Raw genomic sequence first — 21,169 nt, 5'->3', positions numbered from 1 at the left:
TGCAGAAATTGGGAACTTTCTACTCCAGGGTCCTGATATGAAATTTAATACTGTATATGAAAATTAATTCTCACAGTGCCTATCTTTGGATTTTTAGGAGAGGTAAGGGTCTTAAAGGGAAAGAAAACTTTCTGATAGGGGCAGTTAGAAGCTACAGTATTTCCTTCTTCCCTCTATAAATTATGGGGTCTTAGTTTAGATAAATTCAGTAGGTGGCATAGTAGAACATGGGAATGGTGTAAGAAACTCTTGACTTTGAATCCTGCCTCATATACTACTTCACCACTTTATGCCTCAGTTTAGTCATCTGTAAAATGGGGATAAATAATAGCACTTACTTCTCAGGGTTGTGGTGAGAATCAAAGGAGATAACATTTGTAAAGGGCTTTGAAAACCTTAAAGCACTATATAAATGCTAACCATTGCTACAGTTATTATTGTCATCAGTATCCAGTCTGTATCTTCAATTCGTAAATTAGGAAATGTAAAGCTCAGAGATTTTGCCTAAATTCATATAGGTTGTAAATAACAGACAGCTTAGGGTTCCAAGCTTAGGGTTCTTCTTGGTACTATGTTAACTTGTCTTCCCTTGCACATCCCTTGGTTCCATTGTCAGAGACAAAATCCTCCACAACAAATAACCAAGAATCTGCTATGTATAAGACCAGCTTCTCTTCCTGCAATGTGGGAATATTTAAGTCATAGTACCTGCCCTCAGGGGGCTTCCAGTCTATTTGGGGAAATAGGACATGAATCTATGAAAACTGAACTAATAATACAAGATAGTGTAATAAGTCACATATATGTATGTGTATATGTATACATATATGTGTTTAGATATATAAAAGTGGGGGCAGCTCGGTGGAGAGAATACTGGATTTGGAGTCAGGAAGACTCATCTTCATGAGTTCAAATCTGGCTTCAGATACTTACTAGCTATGTGACGCTGGGCAAGTCACTTTATCCTGTTTGCCTCAATTTCATCATCTATAAAATGAGCTGAAGAAGAAAATGGCAAAGCACTCCAGTGTCTTTGCCAAGAAATGGGGTCACCAAGAGTTGGACACACCTGAAAAATTACTTAACAAGCACAACAAGATCCTTTCAGCTCTGACATTTTGCAATTCTGCATTTCTAGTCTCTTCTCGTTCAGATGTGGGAGGCTACAGGTTTGAAGTAGGGTCATGGCTGTGATAAAAATGTAAAGGAAAATGTGAGAGAGACTTTTTGAAGAAGAATCAAAGAGATTTCATGATTCACTGGTGTAGGGGGAAAGGCAGAGGGAAGGATCAAGAATGACTCTAAGCTTGGTGGCAGGGAGCCTTGTGGTACTACTTACAGAAATAGAAAAACTGGAGGGGGTGAGAGGTTGGTCTTTTGGTTTTTTGGAGGGGAGGGTGGAACATGATAGAAAGATGATCATTCTAGTTTTAGATGTATATAATTTGAAGTGAAGACCTCCAAGAGCCTCAGCAGAAATTTAAGGTTGTGAGACTGTAGACTGGAAGACAACCTGTGTGACCTTAGAGACCTTGGGCAAAGCACATATCCTTCCTGAGTCTCAGTGTCTTCATATGTAAAATAAGGTAGTTTGATTAGATGATCCCTAAAGTTTCTTCCCATTTCAAATCTTATGATTTTTAAAAAACTCTTACTATTCTATCTTAGAATCACTACTATGTATTGGTTCTAAAGTAGAAGAGTGCTAAAGGCTAGATAATGGGGAGTAAGTAACTTTCTAAGGGTCACCCAACTGAGAAGTGTCTGAGGCCAGATTTGAACCCAGGATCTTTGGACCTGGCTCTCTATCCACGGAGTCACCTAGATGCCCCCAAATCTTATGATTCTTAAAATCAGAGCTAGAGATGTAGCCTTGGGAGTCAGTCTTGGGCAGGTTAGACTAGGGTCCAACCCAGGATAGCTATTCTTTTGTTCTCTCCATCATTCCTCTCTCCCTTTGGTGGGTACCAGCAGAAGGGATGTGAACCCCTTGACTCTGGAGCCTTCTCCAGCCTGACTGTTACTAGGTTTCAGGGGATCACCTGAGCTCTGGGAACCCCAGCCTTTGGAGTCTCCTTAGCTCCCACTCTGTGTGTTTTGTGTTTCTTTCCCTCCCCAGACAGGGATGTACATCGATTGGTGTTTCCAGTGGTGGGGCCACAGCATGCTGGTGTCTATAAGAGTGTCATTGCTAACAAGCTGGGCAAGGCTGCCTGTTATGCCCACCTTTATGTCACAGGTGAGGACTTTCTTCTTGACAATTATCTTCTGATTGTTCCTTTCCAGCCTGAGATCTGAAAATCTCTGGGACAGAAAGGACGGCCACTCCAAGGCAATGGCACATCTGTCCAGAAATTTCCTGGGGCATTCCTTTTACTTTTTATTTTTTTAAAACTCTTACATTCTGTCTTAGAATCCATAGGCAATTGGGGTTAAGTGACTTGCTCAGGATCATACAGCTAAGGAAGTGTCTGAGGTCAAATTTGAACCCAAGTCCTCCAAACACCAGGCCTGGTGCTCTGTCTACTGAGCTACTTAGCTACTCCTTTCCCTTCTCTTTTAGAAGGGGGTAATTGGGGGAAAGAACTCTAATGGCATTCCCATCCAAGAATCAAACAACCAATACAAATGTGCTGATGGGGATCCCAGTATACATCTCACATAATGTTCTATCTAGTGGCCTAGAGATTGCATAGGGCAGGGGATTTGACCCTTATTTGGGTCATGGTCCTCTTTGGCAATCTAGTGAAACTTATGGACCTCTTCTCAGAATATTTTTAAATTAGTAGTAAATGCTAAAATTTAGTTTGGCTATTAAAAATAAAGATGCATTTTTTAATCCAAGTTCATGGACCCCCTGGAATCTATCCACAAACCACTGGGGGAAGAAGGGCAGGATTCTAAGACAAGATATTTTGGTCTAGAGAAAGAAAGCTTTAGCTTAAATCTTGGCTCTGATACTGGGTGACTGCAGATAAAGCACCCAATCTCTTATACTCTGGGCTAGACATGTCAAATATATGACCCAAGGACCACATGTGGCCCACAACACTTCTAAGGGGAACCTCAAACCAGATTAAAATGGAATTGAGAAATATTTAACAAAATAAATAAAAATGCAGTGAAACATAAATCCTGTTACATTTAAAACCTAAGTCAACATACAACTTGCTGGAATCTTTATGTACAGTTCAGTGGTCCCTTTTTCTATTTGAGCTTGACATTGCTGCCCTGGAGAGCTTTCTCCTTTCTCTCTTTCTTCAATAAAACCCTTATTTTCCATCTTAGGATCAATACTGCGTATTGGTTCTAAGACAGAAGATTGGTAAGGGCTAGGCAATGGGGGTTAAGTGACTTGCCCAGGGTCACACAGCTAGGGAAGTGTCTGAGGTCCCATTGGAACCCAGGACCTCCCATCTCTAGGCCTTGAGCTCCATTGAGCTACCTGGCTACCCACGCAGGATAGGTCTCTTAAGATAACTCTCTGAAAGTCACTTACCCTTCATTGCCTAGCCCTTACCCCTACCTTTATTCTGCCTTAACTGATACACAGTGTTGATTCTAAGACTCAAGATAAGGGTTAAAATAAAAAAAAGCCCAAGTCATTAAGAAGGGGTCAACCTGTATCCATGGAGAGGAGTTCCCTAGACTCAGTTGGGTCAGAAAACCAACTTGGCTCAATTTGGAGATCTTTATCATTGAGTTGGTGACAGAAAGTCGCCAGGCCTTGGGTGAAATAATGCAGAATGAAACAAACGGGGCCAGAAGGATAATTTCTATAATAGCACTAACATTGTAAAGATAAACAACTTGGAGAGACTTCGGAACTCCGATCACGACCCGCCATGATTCCTGAAGGCAGATGAAAAAGCAGGCTCTGTCCACCTCCTGCCAGAGGCAACAGACTCCGGCTGCGGAATGAGATACGTTTTTGGGCATGGCCAACGTGGGGATTGTTTGGTTTGCCTGAGTATATTTGTTCCAAAGGTTTTCTTTTTTCTTTTCTCCATGAGAGTGAGGTGGAAGGGAGAGAAAATAGATTTTTTTTGTTAATTGAAAAAAACCTTAAAATTTAGACATTTAAAAAAGAACATAGTTGGGGTACAGGAAATTGGGTATTTTTAGCCACAGAAATTCACAAATACTGTCTACTGAGGCAGGATGATGAGGACGATGGTGATGATGATGATGATAATGACCAGGACAATGATCATGAAGATGATTGATGGCATCGTGATATTGATGTCCCTTTGCCTAGGATTTACTCATGGATACGTTGAGGGTCCCCATGACTCTGGCATTTCTTCTGGGGAAGATACAGGGTCCATTCCTACCTCACTGGAATTGCTTCTTATTATGACTTTCAGATTTAGTACCTGGTCCTCCTGATGGGCCCCCACAGGTGGTGAATGTGACTGGGAGAATGGTTATGCTCAAATGGAATCCTCCCAGAAGCGTCGACATGGCCATTGGTGAGTCAGGGCTGCAGGGGGACCCCAGGAATCCAGGTAGATATGTTTTGCCATAGGGGAGCACAGAGTTTTAAGGAGAGCCCTGAGGAAAGCTTGTTGAATGTAGTGACAAAAGCTGGTGAGAACAGAGAGGGAGGTTTGGGTTGGTGAGACCATTGCTCTTCTTCCATGGCTTATACCCCTCCCTTCTATCCCCATATCAGCCGTGAGCCATTGCTGGGAGTTAAGGCTTAAGAAACAGATTTTCCATTGCATCTGGGTAAATCACTTAACTCCTAGTTTGCTTATTTTATTTTAGACCCTTATCTTGTGCCTTATGATCAATACTATGCATTGGTTCTAAGGCAGAAGAGTGGTAAAGGCTAGGCAATGGGGTTAAGTGCCTTGCTCAGGATCACCCAGCTGGGAAGTGGCTGAGGCCAGATTTTTATCTTATTTTAAAAAGGAGGACTTGGACTAGATAACCTCTAGAGTCCCTTCTGGCTCTAAAATGATGACATTCCATGTTTCCTTCTTCCCTGAGAAGAAGGAAACCCAGATGTATGTATGTCCTCACTGCCCCTTAATCTCAAAGCCTGGGACAGGAGGATGCCCTTTACCCCCAGGAAATCAAAAGGGTTTGTTTAATCTAAGAGTGTTGGGACTAGAGTGGGAGCAGGAAAGCCCTCCTGCAAAAAAAGTCTCTCTTATCTGCTTTTCCTCCATCAGATCCAGATACTCTGACCTACACAGTTCAACACCAAGTGGTAGGTTCAGGCCAGTGGACGGCTCTGGCCTCGGGTCTACGGGAGCCAAGCTGGGCAGCCATGGGGCTGCGTAAGGGGGCACAGCACATCTTTCGAGTTCTTAGCACTACAGTCAAGAGCAGCAGCAAGCCTTCCCCAGCCTCTGAACCTGTGCAGCTGTTGGAACGGGGTAGGTGGATGACCAAATGGTGGGATTGGGATGCTTGAGCTCCCCAGTGAACAGGGAAAGGGGTAGAAACAATAGTGAGAACCTGTAGTGGATGGTGTTGAGTGACAGAGGGAAAAGTGGTCCTAGGCGGGGATTGAAAGAAAAACCCCATTTGCTGAGACAGGCCTGGGCAGGGTGTTGTGACAAAAGCAGAAATCCTGGTAAGAAAAGAGATGGATTTTTCCTAGTTCCACCAAGGATTGGGCACCTCCAACTTCTAAGCTCCTTTGATTCCTTATATGATCTTGAGTTGTCCAACACCCCACTCACCTTGGTGTGTGTCCTATGTCTCCTGCTGCCCCTGGCCTGAGGCTACTCATGGTTCTCCTAGGTTCTCTGACTTAAGGGTAGGTGGGATAGCTCATTTCCTCCGCCTTTAGCTTACCTGGGACCAACATGGAACCTTTTACAGAAAGCTTTACTAGAATTCAAGGGAGTCAAGGTGAAATAAAATGTTATAAAACTGTAGAGCTATTTGGGAATCTTATTCTAAGTTGGAGTTTTTAACCTGGGGTCCCTGAACTTTTTAATATTTTGGGGGCAGCCAGATGGCTCTGGGGATTGAGAACCAGAGCTAGTGATGGGAGGTTTGGGGTTTGAATCTGACCTCAGACACTTCCCAGCTGTGTGACCCTGGGCAAGTCACTAAACCCCCATTATCTAGCCCTTACTGCTCTTCTGCCTTGGAAACAATGCTCAGTATTGATTATAAGATGGAAGGCAAGGGCTTAAAAAATAATTAATGTTTTGATCATTGCATTTCAATCTTGTGTATTTTGTTTTGAGAGTTTAAAAACATGACCATGACCCAGAAAGGGTTACAAATCCCTATACTATAGTGCCACAGAGGCTGGACTCAGAAACTGAATCTCAACTTGACTTTCCAGTCTTGGGCAGGATTCTGAATGGCTGAGCCTCAGTTTCCTTATCTATAAAATTTCCGTATCTAATACTTGTAACGTGATTGGGAAGAAAGCACTTTATAAACTATGAAGTTTTATATAAATGGGAGTTATTAATAATAAGGTATTTCTAATCTGGTTATAAAGGCTGGTATAAGCTTTGTGGCTAACTAGCTAATCCCTTTCTTCACCCACCACTTCCCATCCAATTATCCTGTGATCCCATCATTTTCCTATAGGAAAAAAAAGCCAGTGACAAGTTCCTTCTTCCCCTCAAGGCTAGCACCCCTTCTGGCTCTCCTTTCATCAGTTTCCAGAGCTAGTCCTCCCAGTGGCCATATCTGCAAGGCTCTACCCACTCTGGCTGAGTCATGGTTCCATTGCCCTCCATTAGGGAAATATTTACCAGTTTACAACACCCACAGGCAACACTGGACAGGCATATGCCCATATGATTTTTTAAAATAATATTTTATTTTTCCCCAATTCCATGTAAAAACAATTTTTAACATTCATTTTTTTAAAAAATGAGTTCTAAATTTTCTCCCTCCCTCCATCCCCTGGAAAAATTTTCTCCCTCCCTCCATCCCCTGAAACGGTAAGTAATTTGATGTAGGCTATCCATGCATATATAATTTATACCAACAATTGAAGGGTCATTTCTTTCCAGAAGTGTCCCCTTGCAGTCTGGGCTGAAGGGGGATTGTCAGACCTAGTGTGGGAGCTGGAGCGATAGAGGACCAGGCAGGGAGTTGAGGGACCTTAGTTTAGGTCCTAGCTCTGCCCCTAACTGGTTGCCTCTAAGCTAGCTTCTCAGGAATTCAGCTGCATGAATTCTAAGATCTCTTCCAGCTCTTTGCTCTCCGTGCTTCTAAGATGGATTCTTTTCTATGCTTCTCTAGCTCTGAATGGACTCCTGTGATTTCCCCCGCCTCACCCTGTCTCTTCTCCTGGCTCTTTAGGTCCAGTGCTAGAAGAAGCCCCTGTGGTGCTGGACAAGCCAGATGTGGTGTATGTGGTAGAGGGGCAGCCAGTCAGTGTCGCTGTCACCTTCAACCACGTGGAAGCCCAAGTCGTCTGGAGGAGGTGCTTTTAATGAGTGGCTCTGCTCATCTTCACCAGGGGCACCCTTCCCCGGGGGTCTCAGCCCTATGTCAGCCATGCTCCCTGCACCCAGCCCCTCCAGGCTGTGATGCTCCTGCCTGGGCCCCCTCAGGGGAGGGTGATCATTCCTCTCTTCTGTATCCCTTTACAGCTGTCGAGGGGCATTATTGGAAGCCCGTGCGGGCATGTATGAGCTGAGCCAACCGGATGATGACCAGTACTGCCTGCGCATTTGCCACGTGAATCGTCGAGATGTGGGGGCCCTCAGCTGTACGGCACGAAACCGGCACGGCACCCAGGCCTGTTCCATCACCCTGGAACTCGCAGGTGAGCCTGGGGCCCCAGGCTTGTTTCAGTACTCTTCTGATCTCGGCTGCCTTTTTTTTCTTCCGTTTTTAAACCCTTTCCTTTTGTCTTAGAAGCAGCACTAATCGACAGTTCCAAGGCAGAAGAGTAGTAAGGGCTTAGGCACTGGGGGTTAAGTGACTTGCCCAGAGTTACACAGCTAGGAAGTATCTGAGGTCAAATTTGAACCCAGGACCTCCCTCTCTAGATCTGACTTTCAATCCACTGAGCCACCCAGCTGCCCCAACTGCTATCTTTTTCAAAGTGACTTTGCCAACATTTAAGGGATAGAAGTCAGTTCAATTCTATTCAACAGATCAAATAAAAGAAATTTTCAAAGCACACAGAAATCTCTTCCTATCTCCTCAACGAAGCCAAATAGACGGGTACAAACTACTTGCTAATTGGCACTGACCAGTGAGGGCTAGTTTATATTTGTCTCCACTTGGCATGGCACCCCGATCAGCCCCGACTTCTTCCTATTCAGAACCGAGGCTCCTTTTGGTTCCTCCTACCAGTTTCTGGGCTGCAGCGTTTCTAGCCACTAATGAGTCCATCCTATTTGCAAAGCTCTAGCCAAACTGATTCAGTTCATGTCAATTAAGTTTAACAGAGATCTGTTTGAGTGCCTACTGCATAGGGAGCTCTGTGCTAGCTTTGGGGAGGTTCAACTCGATCGTGCTTGTCCTTTTAGAACTCAGAAGGAGGCTGGGAGAACCCTGGCAAGAACAACACGAAATAATCCATGAAAAGTACATCGTACGATAAACGGGAACAACTGAATGTGCTCTATGGAGCTTGAAGGAAAAGGGTCTTAGTCCACTAAGCTCGGGGGGCAGGGAAGCCTTCCTGGAGGAAAAGGCATCAGGACTGGGTTATAAAGGATTCTCAGGTGAAGAGGAGGGAAGACATTCCAGGCACGAAGAACCGTGTGAGCAAACCATGGAGCTCTTAGAGCAAAGGACAGGTTTAGGAGGCCAAGAAAAGTCTAGTTTGGTGAGGCATGTAGCAGAATTATGTGAACTGATGTTAGAAAGGTAAGGAGGCACCCGACTGTAGAGAGCCTCGAAGGACATTTTTAATGGCGATTGTGAACTCCTGAAGAGTTTTGAGCAGAGGAGTGACGACTATGATTTCCTTGCTTGTATGATTTCCAGCAAGAAAGGGTGCTTCCTGAGACCCTCCTCCCCGACTCCCTTGTGTTTCAGAGGCTCCGCGGTTCGAGTCCATCATGGAGGACGTAGAGGTTGGGCCTGGAGAGACGGCTCGTTTTGCTGTGGTGGTAGAAGGGAAGCCACTGCCAGACATCATGTGGTACAAGGTGAGTGGGGAGTGAAGGAATGGGGAGCCCAAATGGGGCGTTGGTTTTAAGGGGGACTGAGGAGAGAAAGATTCAGGTCAGGGAAGAGAAGGATCCTGGGGGAATCCTTGGGGCATTGCTCAGGGATGTAAAGTATGAGCTTCCTTCCTCTAAGAGAGCATCACAGAGGCTGAGCAGTCCAGGCAGAGCTGGTAACTCTGAATGGGGAATGTCAACCGTGGGAGGAAAATCAAGAAAGAAACCAAAGCTCCTTCGGGGATTGGGATGGGAGAGATGCGGGCCTTGGGTGTGATTGGGGACCGGGGGTGGAGGTGATCTCCTGCTCTACAGGAGGAGGCCCTGTTGGAGGAGAGCAGCCACCTGAGCTTCGTGTATGAGGAGAGTGAGTGCTCCCTCGTGGTGCTGAGCACAGGACCCCAAGATGGCGGGGTCTACACCTGCACAGCCCGCAACCTGGCAGGGGAGGTATCTTGCAAGGCTGAGCTGGCCATTCGAACAGGTGACTGGGCTGATGGGGAAGCTCTTGCGTCTGGGTTGAGGTTGGGGGATACCTACACTCTAGGGACCCTACCCTTCCCACCCCCCTTCTCCCAAGGTAACTGGTCCCCCAAAAAGCCCCTGTGGCTTAGACTTCCCTGAGGTTAGTTCCCCTACTTACAGGATCACTGATTTAGAACTAGAAGAGATCTTAGAGGTCATTAAGTCCAACGTGCATTTTACAGATGTGGAAACTGAGGCTGAGAGAAGTTGAGTGATTTGTACAATGTCACCTATAGCCACAAAGTATCTGAGGTCTGATTTGAACTTGGGTGTTCCTTGCTCCATATCTAAGACTCCATTTTAGTCACCAACATCTCAATCCCCAGAGACTGCCCCTAAGCCATTTAGTCCCTTCCCTGTGCCCAATCTGCCACTTCCTGGCCCACGTTCAACTTTCTCCATTGCTTCCCTGTCCTTTTCCCTACTTCATTCCATTCCTGCTTCTACCCTTTAGCATCCTATCCCATCAGCCTCACCTGTTCATCTTTGTTGCAGCTCAGACATCCATGGAGATTGAGGGGGTTGGGGAAGAAGAAGAGCTGCGGGGACAGAGGCTCAGTGACTTTTATGACATCCACCAGGAGATTGGCAGGTAGGACGGTGGATTCCGGCCCTCCTGGAGGGGCTGAGGTCCAGTAGATTGGGTCTATGGGGTCTGAGGGGGATCGGGGGCTCAGGGTGGGAGGACAAGTCACCCTTCTCCCCTGTCCCCCTGTCTCAGAGGTGCCTTCTCCTACCTTCGTCGGGTGGTGGAGCGGAGTTCTGGCCTTGAGTTTGCTGCCAAGTTCATCCCAAGCCAGGCCAAACCGAAGGCTTCTGCGCGCCGGGAGGCCGGGCTGTTGTCCAGACTCCAACATGACTGTGTCATCTACTTCCATGAAGCCTTTGAGCGGCGACGGGGCCTCGTTATCGTCACTGAGCTGTACCCAGGGAATGGGTTGTGGGGAGACACAGTCACTGTCTGCCACCAAGTGCTGCTTGGGGGAAGAGTGTGTGAAGGGATGGGTGGGGAACACAGCAGCCCAACCCCAAACTGGCACAGAGGAGGGAGGGGGCATTCTGGGGGTGACACACTCTGAGGTGCAAGGGGGAAACTCAGGGGGCCGATGAGGGTCAACGCAGGCCCCTTTTCTCCTTGACCATTGATTCAGCTGCACAGAAGAGCTTCTAGAACGAATGGCCAGGAAACCCACCGTGTGTGAGTCTGAGGTGAGGGCAGGGGGTGGGTGGAATTGGGTGTGGGGCTCCTCGTTGGGTCTGACCCTCTGCTCTGGCTAGGCTGGCTAGGACAGGCTCTGGGGAGATAGTTGTGTCCATGGTGGTGGTGGTGGTGGTGGAGGTGAGTGGGGCAGGTCAGAGCCCAGAGGGACCCCTTAGTCAATCCCTGGTGCCTGGGCTCTCCCAACAATACTATCTAGTTATTCATTTTAAAAATCAAGAACTTTTAAATGGAAATGGCCAAAAATCTGTCATAGAATTTTGAGACCATTAAAAATGGTTGAATATGAAAAACAAAACCAAAAAAATTCATTCCCCGGCGAGCTCCATTCCTCTCAGAAGTCTCCTCTTTACTCCACTGAAACTTAGCCAGAATCTCTCCCCACCATCAGCTCCCCTCAGCACAGGCAGCCCCTGCCCATTTTGTTCTGCTGTTTGGGGGCCCCCATCATTGGAATGTAAGCACCCTGACGTCAGGGAGCACCTCTTTTTTTCTGCTGGATGCATTTGTAGCCCAGCAAACAGTAAATACTGAATAAATGACTTGTTACCTGACTGCCTGCCTCCCCTCTCCCCATCTCCTTCTCCCATCCCAGCTGAGCCCTCCTTAGCTTAGCTAGTTTTTCCCACTCTGGCTCCCTTCTACCTGGGGATGCCGCACTGTCTCTCCAGATCCGGGGCTATGTGAAGCAAGTGCTGGAGGGGGTCTCTTACCTTCACCAGAGCCACGTGCTGCACCTCGATATCAAGGTGAGGAGAGGGCAAGGCAGTGGGGTGGCAGCCTGGGGAGAGGGAGTCGGGGTCTCTCACCTCTTGTGTCCCCCCCCAGCCGGAGAATCTGCTGGTATGGGATGGGGCTGGGGGTGCCGAACAGGTGCGGATCTGTGACTTCGGCAACGCCCAGGAACTGACCCCCGAGGAGCCCCAGTACTGCCAATATGGCACCCCTGAATTTGTGGGGCCTGAGATTGTCAACCAGACGCCTGTATCTGGGGTCACTGATGTCTGGTAGGTGGGGGGTGGGGAGAGAGTTTGGGGTTGGGCTACTGGGCGCCAAGTGCTGGGAATACAGGGAAAGAGCAAGGACCAGCTGATGGGAGGGGAGAGATGGAGTCTATATCCAGGTCCCTGCTGATGGCGCTTGTTTTCTTTCCCATAGGCCTGTGGGTGTCGTCGCTTTCCTCTGGTAAAGACCTCTCTGGTGTCTGATTCTTCTCTGTGGCTTCCCTTTTCTTCTTATTCCCCCCCCCCCTTTAATCCTAATCTTCTGTCTTAAAATCATTGAGTCAGTTCCAAAGGCGATTGGGTCACCCAGCTAGGAAGTGTCTAAGGCCATTTTGGAGCCCAGGACCTCCTGTCTCCAGGCTTGGCTCCCAATCCCCTGAGCCACCTCGCTGCCCCAGCATTCCTTCTCTTCTCTCTGCCTTAAGCAGCAGTCTTCTTTGGGGAGGGGAGACCCCATAGGGATGGAAAGGAAATGGACCAGACCTGCCATGCTGGCCCTCTCCCAGCCCCAGTCCAGGCTCCTGGGGGCTACTTGGGCTCTGCCTTTTCTTAGAACCCCAGTTTATACATCCCTGTTCCCACCTCCCCAAGCCCTCAGCTCCCTCTGCTTTGGCCCCCTCCTGCCTCCCCCAGACACCCCAAATAACAGCCTTCTCCCTCCTGGGCTCTGCAGTCTGACGGGGATCTCACCCTTCGTTGGGGAGAACGACCGCACGACCCTGATGAACATCCGAAACTACAATGTGGCCTTTGAGGAGACGACGTTCCTCAGCCTGAGTCGAGAGGCCCGAGGCTTCCTCATTAAAGTTCTTGTTCAAGACCGGCTGTGAGTCCCAGAGTGCCCCTTGAGTATCCCCATCTGACCCATCCTGGTGGCCTCTCCCTTTCCTCATTGCCTCCTTCTAGCCACTTGGGGCAGGAGATCGCTGCAAATTCTTTTCCTTTAGTATTTTGGTAATGATATTTCAACATAATTGGACTCCTTTGAAATCCTTTGCATTTCCTTTTATGCATTTAAAAATGTTACTCTGAAAAAGAGTTCACAGATTGCCAGAAGGATCCAAGATACAAAACAGGTCAAAAACCCTGCTTTGATGGCTTTATAATAATAGCCAACATTCCTAGAGCTTATTTATATAACACACTTGAAGGTTCACAAAGTACTTTATATATATGTATATATATATATATATAATCTTTTCATAGTTATATAATCTTTCTCTTTAACTACATATCTTTTAGATATATTATCTCTTTATGTATAATAATATATTGATTCTTAGGATAACCATGTGAGGTAGGTGCTATTATTATCCCCATTTTACAGATAAAGAAGCTAAGCGTAACAGGAAAAATTTAGTCAAGGACACACACATAGAAGTCAGGATTTGAACCCATGTCTTCTGACATCAAAGGCAGTGCTTTTTCTGTTGGACTGTTTTGCTGAGATTTTGATACATTTTGACATATTTCCCTCCTCCATCAGTTTCCACTTTATGTCTCTGTTTCTTTGTAGGAGGCCCACAGCAGAGGAAACCTTAGAGCATGCTTGGTTTAAGGTAAGACTCTCTCTATGAAGTGGGTGGTGGCGTGAAGGACACCTATCTTGTAGAGCTAAGAGGTCAAATGGACAGAATGGTCAGGAAGTTCTGAGATCAAATCCGACCTCAAACATTTTGTTAGTTGCATAATTCTTTAACGCTCCCTGCCTCAATTTCCACTTTTGTACTAGCTGTTATTATCCCCCCCAGTTCCTGTAGTCAGCAGCACCTTCCTTTGCAGAAGGAGGAGGTTGGAGCTAAAGGGGGTGCACAGAAGGTGACAGGCTGAAGACCACCAATATTCACTGTAACATCCTTTTCTGGGTTGCAGGCAACAGCGAAGGGGGCAGATATCAGCACAGACCACTTGAAGCTCTTCCTGTCCCGAAGGAGGTGGCAGGTGAGCATCAATCCTGCTGCCCATATTTGAACTTACCTCTGCCCCGTTCATGTTCTGCCTTTCCCCTTCCCATAACTCCTCTTCTCTTCTCTTCTCTTCTCTTCTCTTCTCTTCTCTTCTCTTCTCTTCTCTTCTCTTCTCTTCTCTTCTCTTCTCTTCTCTTCTCTTCTCTTCTCTTCTCTTCTCTTCTCTTCTCTTCTCTTCTCTTCTCTTCTCTTCTCTTCTCTTCTCTTCTCTTCTCTTCTCTTCTCTTCTCTTCTCTTCTCTTCTCTTCTCCATCTCTCTTCCCCCCTCTCCTCATCTCTTCTGTCTCTTTCTCTCCCTCCCTTCCCCTTCTCTCTTAGTCTCTTCCTTCTCTGTCTCTCTGCTCCTCTCCTTTTTCTTGCATAGACATCTTAGAACCTTAGCTGTGGTGTCATATCAGCAAATATCATTCCTTGGTCTATCACACACCAGGCATCTAGGGATTAATCTGAGGAAACAGGTCCCAAGAAGGGACAGAGATTGGCTGCTGATTATTTGTTGTTGTTCATTCAGTTGTGTCTGACTCTTTGTGATTCCATTTGGGGTTTTCTTAGCAAAGATACTGGAGTCATTTGCCATTTCCTTCTCCAGCCCCACTTGGGTTTCTCTGCCTTTTCTGTGAGCAAAACAGTCTTTTATCTTTGGTTTCCCAGAGATGCTGGAGGTTCTGGAAGGACACAATAGTCTATTAGCAGTGACCTGTCTGCATCTTCTATCTATTGCTCCTGTGCCTCTACCTAGCCTTGGTGTGATTGTCCCTTTTATTCATTTTTAAAACTTCACCTTCTGTCTTAGAATCAATACTGTGTATTGGCTCCAAGGCAGAAGAGTGGTAAGGGCTAGGCAATGGGCGTCTTGCCCAATGACTTGCCCAGGGTCACCAGCTAGGAAGTGTCTGAGACCAAATTTGAACCCAGAATGTATGATCTCCAAGCCTGGCTCTCAATCCACTGAGCATCTGCTTTATTTTTCATTAAGAATTCAGGAGTTGGAACTTTTGGATGGACTTTGCTAACGCTTTCAAAAAAAACCCTATCATTTAAGGGGGGAAGGGTAAATGAAGGTTTAAAGAGCACAGGAATCTTCTCCTAGGATGCCTCTCCTCTAATTTTAAAGGCCAGCACCAGCTTCTTGGACTAATCATCTCTGCTCCTAACCGGTATGTAGGCCTGGTTTTACTGCATGGCTAGCTGCCATCTTGCCTCTGGAGAAAGCCCCATGTATAAGGCTCTTCCAGCTGTGCCTCCAACCAAATTCCAGCTTGCCTTCGCTTCAAAGCTGGTGCCCCTTCTGGGCCTCCTGCTAACTTTTGGGCTGTGTTCTGGAGCCATCAGTCTTTCATATTAGCAAATCTTTGCCAGTTTCCTAAACTGTGCACCAGAGCATCTATGAGAAAATGTCTGTGTTAGCAAAGGCTGGAGAGAGGATGGGAGGAAGGGATGGGGAATGGGGCAGCCACCTGGGAACTCAAATAAATCTGCAATAGCTGTGAGAGCAGCCATCAGGAAGGTCTTCTCCATCCTGCCCAGATGCAAAAGATACACTATCTGCTCACCCTGCCAAAACTAGGTTCCTGTTCTTATAGAATACACACACACACACACTCACTCTCATCATCCTCATAGGTATGTATTTGTAAATACACATATATGTAAATATAATATAGCTTTAAGGTTTGCAAATCATTTTGCATATATCATCTTAATCCTCACTGCAACTCTGGAAGGTAAATGCTATTATTATCCCCATTTTACAAATAAGGAAACTGAGGCAGAAAGATGTTTAGTAACTCACTCAAGGTCACACAACTAATTAAGAGACTGAGGCATGATTTGAACACAGGTTTTCCTGACTCCAAGTCCAACCCTCTGTCCATTATACTATTTACTTGCCTTATCATTTTTTTCCTTGTCCCTCTTGATATTTCTTTTCCCCATACTCTCATTGGTTCTTCTCACATTACATCTCTGTATAACACACACCCTCTTACTCAAACCCAAAATCTGACACATATACATGGACACTCCACTGTCCTTATAAGGCATTTGTCCTAGTCTGTGGGTCCTTCTGGCTACTACAACCCTCTTGTTTTTTTTTTTTAATTGTTCTAAGAGATCGACTCAAACTTCTTTCTTCCTTTCTCTCTCTGTTTCTTTCTCTCTTTCTCTCTCTCTCTCTTCCTTTCTTTCTTTCTCTCTTTCTCTCTCTCTCTTTCTCTCTCTTCCTTTCTCTCTTCCTTTCTTTCTCTCTTCCTTCCTTCTTAAAATCAATATGGTGTCTTGTTTCCAAGGCAGAAGAGCAGTGAGGGCTAGGCAGTGGGGGTTAAGTTGCTTGCCTAGGGTCACACAGCCAGGAAATGTCTGAGGTCATATTGGAACTCAGGACCTCCCTTCTCTAGGCCTGGTCCTCTCTCCACTGAGTCACCTAGATGCCACCCCCTCCTCTAAGAGATTCCTTCTTTCTGTGTCCTTTCTATTCTCTTACCCCCTGAATCCAGAAAATAGACTCCGAACCTGGCGGCCTCAGCTTTCATGTCTTCTCTCTACCTGATTTCCTGATTCCATTTCTCCCTTCATTACTACTATTATCCCTTGTTCTAACACTCACAACCTCTTTCCCTTCTTAAACCTGTCCCCACGTACTTCATACCCCAAAGGGAAGAAGGTAGTAGTATGCAGTTGTAACAAAAATGGGCTGTAGATAAATGAAAGTATGAATATAAGAATCCTTTTAAAGATTATTCTAAACCCTTACCTCCCATCTTAATTAATACTATGTATTGGTTCCAAGAAAGAAGAATAGAAAGGGTAGGCACTTGGGGTTAAGTGGCTTGTCTAAGGTCACAAGATAGGAAATGTCTGAAGTAAGATTTGAGTTCAGGATCAGGAATCTCTAGCCCTGGCTCTCAATCCACTGAGCCATCTAACTGTCCCCACAGGAATCCTTTTCACTCTGGGCTGAATGGTTCCTAAACTTGCTAAGGCATGAGCCCCTCTAAGCATGGAGTTTATACCCTGCCTGGTACTCTGCTCACACTCTGGCTTAATGGAGAATGTCATCCCTTGAACCAGAACCTTCTTCCATTTTACAATCTCAGTCTCATTTTTGGCCAGTGGGCAGGCTTTCTGGTTGTTCTATAGCTTTCCACTTAATCATTATTTAAGTGACTGTCTCATTAACTTTACTAGCATACAGTCTAATTAGGTAGATGGCATGTCCCTGCACCAAGGACAGCATCATCTGACCCTTGAAATATGTTTTTGGGTTGTTCAGTCAATTTTCAGTCATGTCTGACTCTGTGTCTCCATTTGGGGTTTTCTTGGCAGAGATGCTAGAGTGGTTTGTCATTTCCTTCTTCAGCTCATTTTTACAGATAAGGAAACTGAGGCAAACCCAGATATGTAACTTGTCCAGAGTCACACAGGTAGTGAGTGACTGCGATCAGATTTTAATTTGGGTCTTCCTGACTACAGGCCTGGCATTCCATTTTTTGCACCATCTAGCTGCCCTAAATGTTGGCTATTATTGCTAGTTATTGGCTTAGGCATTCCTCCTGGTCCACCACAGTCCTACCAGTATCCTTGTCCTGACTTGAGTAAGACCATTTCCTGTTAGAAACCCCTAAACCCACTGACTCATTTTCCTGAGAACATAAGATTTAGCTCTGGGAGGGAACTTTAGAGGTCATCTGGTCCAGCTCCCTGATGTAATAGATGAGGGCACTCAGGGACACAGAGAGCTCCTTCAAAGTCACAGAAGTCCTAAGTAACAGAGAGGAGTCACATCCAGGTCGTCTGGCCCTAAGTCTAGTAAGTTTCCCATTGTACCACTTTTTCTCCAAAAGCAATGGGGCTGGTTGGCCTTTCCATCAAGTGCTACTTCCCAGGGCACCAGCAGCTCTAGCTCATTTGTGGATGACTACCAGACCTTGAGCCCAGTCCGCAGTTACCAACTTTATTCCCTGATGCAGGTTAATTTTTGATGATGTCCTTCCCTATCTTCAGGGGACTCCTTTATCCCCAACCCCATTTTTGAGTGTTACAAACACTTTAAGCACATAGTAATAATAGACTTTTTACCAGCTATAAGAAAAAGGTTATTTTGTCATACCTTCTCTGTCCCAGCTCTCTGTCTTTTCTCTCTCTGTCTGTCTCTCTATCTGTGTCTGACTTGGTCTCTTTGTCTCTGTCTCTCTCTCCATTTGTGCCTCTTTCTTTCTCTGTCTCCCATCACTTTCTCCCCCTTTCCCTTTCTGTCTCTTTTTCCCTCCCCTTCTCTCTGTTTCCTTCTATCTTTATCTCTATCTCTCTCTGTTCTTTCTCCTTTCTCTTTCTCTGTTTCTCTGTTTCTTCCTCCCTCCTCTTTCTCTGTCTTTCTGTCTCTGCCTCTTCCTCAGCCTGTCTCTTTCTCTCTGTATCTCTCTCTTTCTCCCTCTCTGTCTGTCTGTCTTTCTCCCTCCTCTTTCCCTCTCTCCCTCTCCACTCCTCTCCATCTCTCTCTCTATCTCTGTCTCTGTCTCTTCCTCTCTCCCACATCATTCTCTCCCCTTTCCCATTCTGTCTCTGACTGTCTGTCTGTCGGTCTCTATATCTTTCTCCATCTCTGTCTCCTCTTCCCTCTCCCTTCTCGTTTTCTCTGACTGTCTCAATCTCTGTCTGTCTGTCTCTCACTTGCTTTGTCTTTCTCTATCTCAGTCTCTGTGTTTGTCTGTCTCTTCCTCCCCTTTCTCTGTCTCTGTCTCTCTCTCTGTCTGTCTCTGCCTTTCTTCCTCCTCTCTCCCTCTCTCTCCCCTGGCTCCTCTGGCTCTGGCTCTGCCCCACCTTCTCTCTCCCTCCTCCTTTACTGACCCTTTTTTTTATCCCTATTTTCCCCTTTCCTCTTTATCCTTTCCCATCCTACCCTAGGAGACAAGTTGGAAACAGGGCCCATGTGGGGTGGATCACACTGTCTCTGCAGCAGCCTCTTCCTGCCTGTCCTCCCCCCCAAACCCCATTCCTCCCACACCCCCTGACTCCCATGTTCCCTTCTCCCCAGCGTTCCCAGATCAGCTACAAGTGCCATCTGGTGCTGCGCCCGATCCCAGAATTGCTGCGGGCTCCCCCTGAGCGGGTGTGGGTGGCAGTGCCTCGGCGCCCACCCCCAGGGGGTCTTTCATCTTCCTCAGACTCAGAAGAGGAGGAACTAGAGGAATTGCCCTCAGTGCCTCGCCCGCTGCTGCCCGAGTTCTCTGGCTCCAGAGTCTCTCTCACTGACATCGCCACTGAGGACGATGCCCCTGGGGTTCCTGACACTAGGGATTCTACCCCCATGGACTGGCAGGAGCAGGGTGGGCCGCCCCCTGGAGATAGTGCTCCCAGCTCTCAGGCTCTCCCCTCCCCAGGCCCACAAGCCCCTGAGATGGCAGCTCCCCGGCGGGGGGAGCTTCGCAGGGGCAGCTCAGCAGAGAGTGCCTTGCCCCGGGCAGGGCCGCGGGAGCCGGGCCGGGGGCTGCAGAAGGCAGCCTCTGTAGACCTGCCCCAGCGCCGCAGCCCTAGCCCGGGGGCTGCCCGCCTGGCAAGGGGAGGCCTGGGTGAGGGAGAGTATGCTCAGAGGCTCCAGGCCCTTCGGCAGAGGCTCCTTCGGGTAGGTCCTGAAGATGGCAAGGTCAGCGGCCTTCGTGGACCTCTGTTAGAGAGCCTGGGGGGTGGAGGAAGGGCCCGTGATCCCCGGCTGGCACGGGCTGCCTCCAGTGAGGCAGCACCCCGACATCCACTGCCCCCTGAGGCCCGAAGCCTACAGAAAAGCAGTAGTTTCTCCCAGGGGGAAGCAGAACCCAGGGGTAGGCACCGCCGGGCTGGGGCCCCCCTGGAGATCCCTGTGGCCCGACTAGGGGCCCGGAGATTACAGGAGTCCCCTTCCCTGTCTGCCCTCAGTGAGGCCCAACCACATAGTCCTGCCAAACCCATCCCTGACAAGCTATCTCCTACCAAACCTGCTTCCCCAGGGCCCACCAAGCAGCCCTTGGCTTCCTCTAGGGGCTCGCCCCGGCCAGGGCCCCCCAAGACTGCTCGAGAAGAGCAAGTGCCTAAGCCAAGACCTTCCAGAACCCCAGAACCCCCAAAGGCAGCCCCCCCTGCCCCAGAGACTCCACTGACCCCCTATGCCCAGATCATCCAGTCTCTCCAGCTGCCTGGCACTCCAAAGATTGTCTTGGGCCCTCCCCCGGAGCCTACGCCCCACGAGGCTGTCTTTGCCAAGGTTGCATCTCCTGGGAAGCCAGGGCTGGGAGTCAAGGGGCTCGGACCTCCTTCTGGGGAGAAGGCGGTGCTTCCCTCGAGGCCTACTGGCTCCAACAGGAGCTTAAGCAGCATTGAGAATCTGGACTCAGAGGAAGTGTTTGAGGCTAAATTCAAGAAGAGCCGCCAGTCGCCCCTGGCTCGGAGACTGAAGATACTGAGCCGTTCTCAGTCCGAGGAGCGGGGCCCTTTCCGGGGCTCGGAGGAGGAAGATGGCATGTACCGGCCCAGCCCAGCTGGGACTCCCCTGGAGCTGGTGAAGCGGCCTGAGCGGTCTCGCTCTGTGCAGGACCTTCGAGGGGCCGGGGGGCCGGGGGAGATGGGGCTGGTACGACGCCTCTCGCTGTCCCTTTCCCAGCGGCTTCGCCGGACGCCCCCCTCCCAACGTCACCCATCCTGGGGGGCTTCCCGGGCTGGGGACGGCGAGAGCTCGGAGGGGGGTGATTCGGCCAAGGGGTCCCCAGTCCTGGCTGTTCGGAGGAAGCTCAGCGCCACCCTGGAGCGACTCTCGGGGCGCCTGCACCGGAGCGGTAGCAGTGAGGAGTCGGGAGGCCGCTCCGGGGGCAGCACCCCGCTCCTGGGCCGCCTGCGCAGGGCCACATCCGAGGGCGAGAGCCTGCGACGCCTTGGCCTGCCCCACAACCAGCTGGCGGCCCAAGCGGGCACTGCTACGCCCTCGGCCGAGTCTCTGGGTTCTGAGGCTAGTGCTACTTCTGCCTCTTCAGGTAGGTTCTTTGGAGGGCACAGGAGTGGGGCTGGGGCTCAGGGCAGCCTCTTAGCACGAAGGGGGACCAAGACTGAGCCAAAGACTGGGAATGCAGTGGGGGTGGGGGGTGGGCTGGAGAGCTGGGGGCCGCTGCACTTTCAGGAGTCAAGCAGGGACCAGGGATCTGGCTACACTTTCCTCAGCTCACTGCCCTGGTAGCATAGGACCAGGGCTTGGGAATCCCCCTGCAGCCAGGCCTGGAGAAAGGATGCAGCCAAAGGCCTTAGGCCTGCTGACGTGAGTCAACTTCGGAGAAATTCTGATTCCCACTGGTGGACCATCTGGGGGGCCTCTGCCCTACG

The 21,169-nt window shown here is 48.4% G+C and overlaps 1 protein-coding gene across 5 annotated transcripts in view; it reads left to right on the top strand.

Annotated features, from left to right (window-relative positions):
• Positions 1 to 21,169, top strand: part of SPEG (striated muscle enriched protein kinase) — an 84,886-nt gene that overhangs the window by 53,501 nt on the left and 10,216 nt on the right. For all 5 annotated transcript variants that reach the window (XM_007501652.2, XM_056807552.1, XM_007501654.3 and 2 more), the window contains 17 exons: positions 2,120 to 2,239; positions 4,368 to 4,472; positions 5,181 to 5,387; positions 7,291 to 7,414; positions 7,584 to 7,759; positions 8,986 to 9,098; positions 9,429 to 9,597; positions 10,134 to 10,230; positions 10,360 to 10,560; positions 10,790 to 10,847; positions 11,529 to 11,606; positions 11,686 to 11,864; positions 12,016 to 12,042; positions 12,535 to 12,687; positions 13,378 to 13,420; positions 13,734 to 13,802; positions 18,861 to 20,826. In XM_007501652.2, coding sequence (XP_007501714.2) covers positions 2,120 to 2,239; positions 4,368 to 4,472; positions 5,181 to 5,387; positions 7,291 to 7,414; positions 7,584 to 7,759; positions 8,986 to 9,098; positions 9,429 to 9,597; positions 10,134 to 10,230; positions 10,360 to 10,560; positions 10,790 to 10,847; positions 11,529 to 11,606; positions 11,686 to 11,864; positions 12,016 to 12,042; positions 12,535 to 12,687; positions 13,378 to 13,420; positions 13,734 to 13,802; positions 18,861 to 20,826 — 3,885 coding nt within the window. The remainder of the gene's footprint in view (positions 1 to 2,119; positions 2,240 to 4,367; positions 4,473 to 5,180; positions 5,388 to 7,290; positions 7,415 to 7,583; positions 7,760 to 8,985; positions 9,099 to 9,428; positions 9,598 to 10,133; positions 10,231 to 10,359; positions 10,561 to 10,789; positions 10,848 to 11,528; positions 11,607 to 11,685; positions 11,865 to 12,015; positions 12,043 to 12,534; positions 12,688 to 13,377; positions 13,421 to 13,733; positions 13,803 to 18,860; positions 20,827 to 21,169) is intronic.

The sequence above is a fragment of the Monodelphis domestica genome, chromosome 8 (assembly GCF_027887165.1).
Source record: "Monodelphis domestica isolate mMonDom1 chromosome 8, mMonDom1.pri, whole genome shotgun sequence".
Lineage (NCBI taxonomy): Eukaryota > Metazoa > Chordata > Mammalia > Didelphimorphia > Didelphidae > Monodelphis > Monodelphis domestica.
This window is presented reverse-complemented; position numbering and strand designations above follow the sequence as displayed.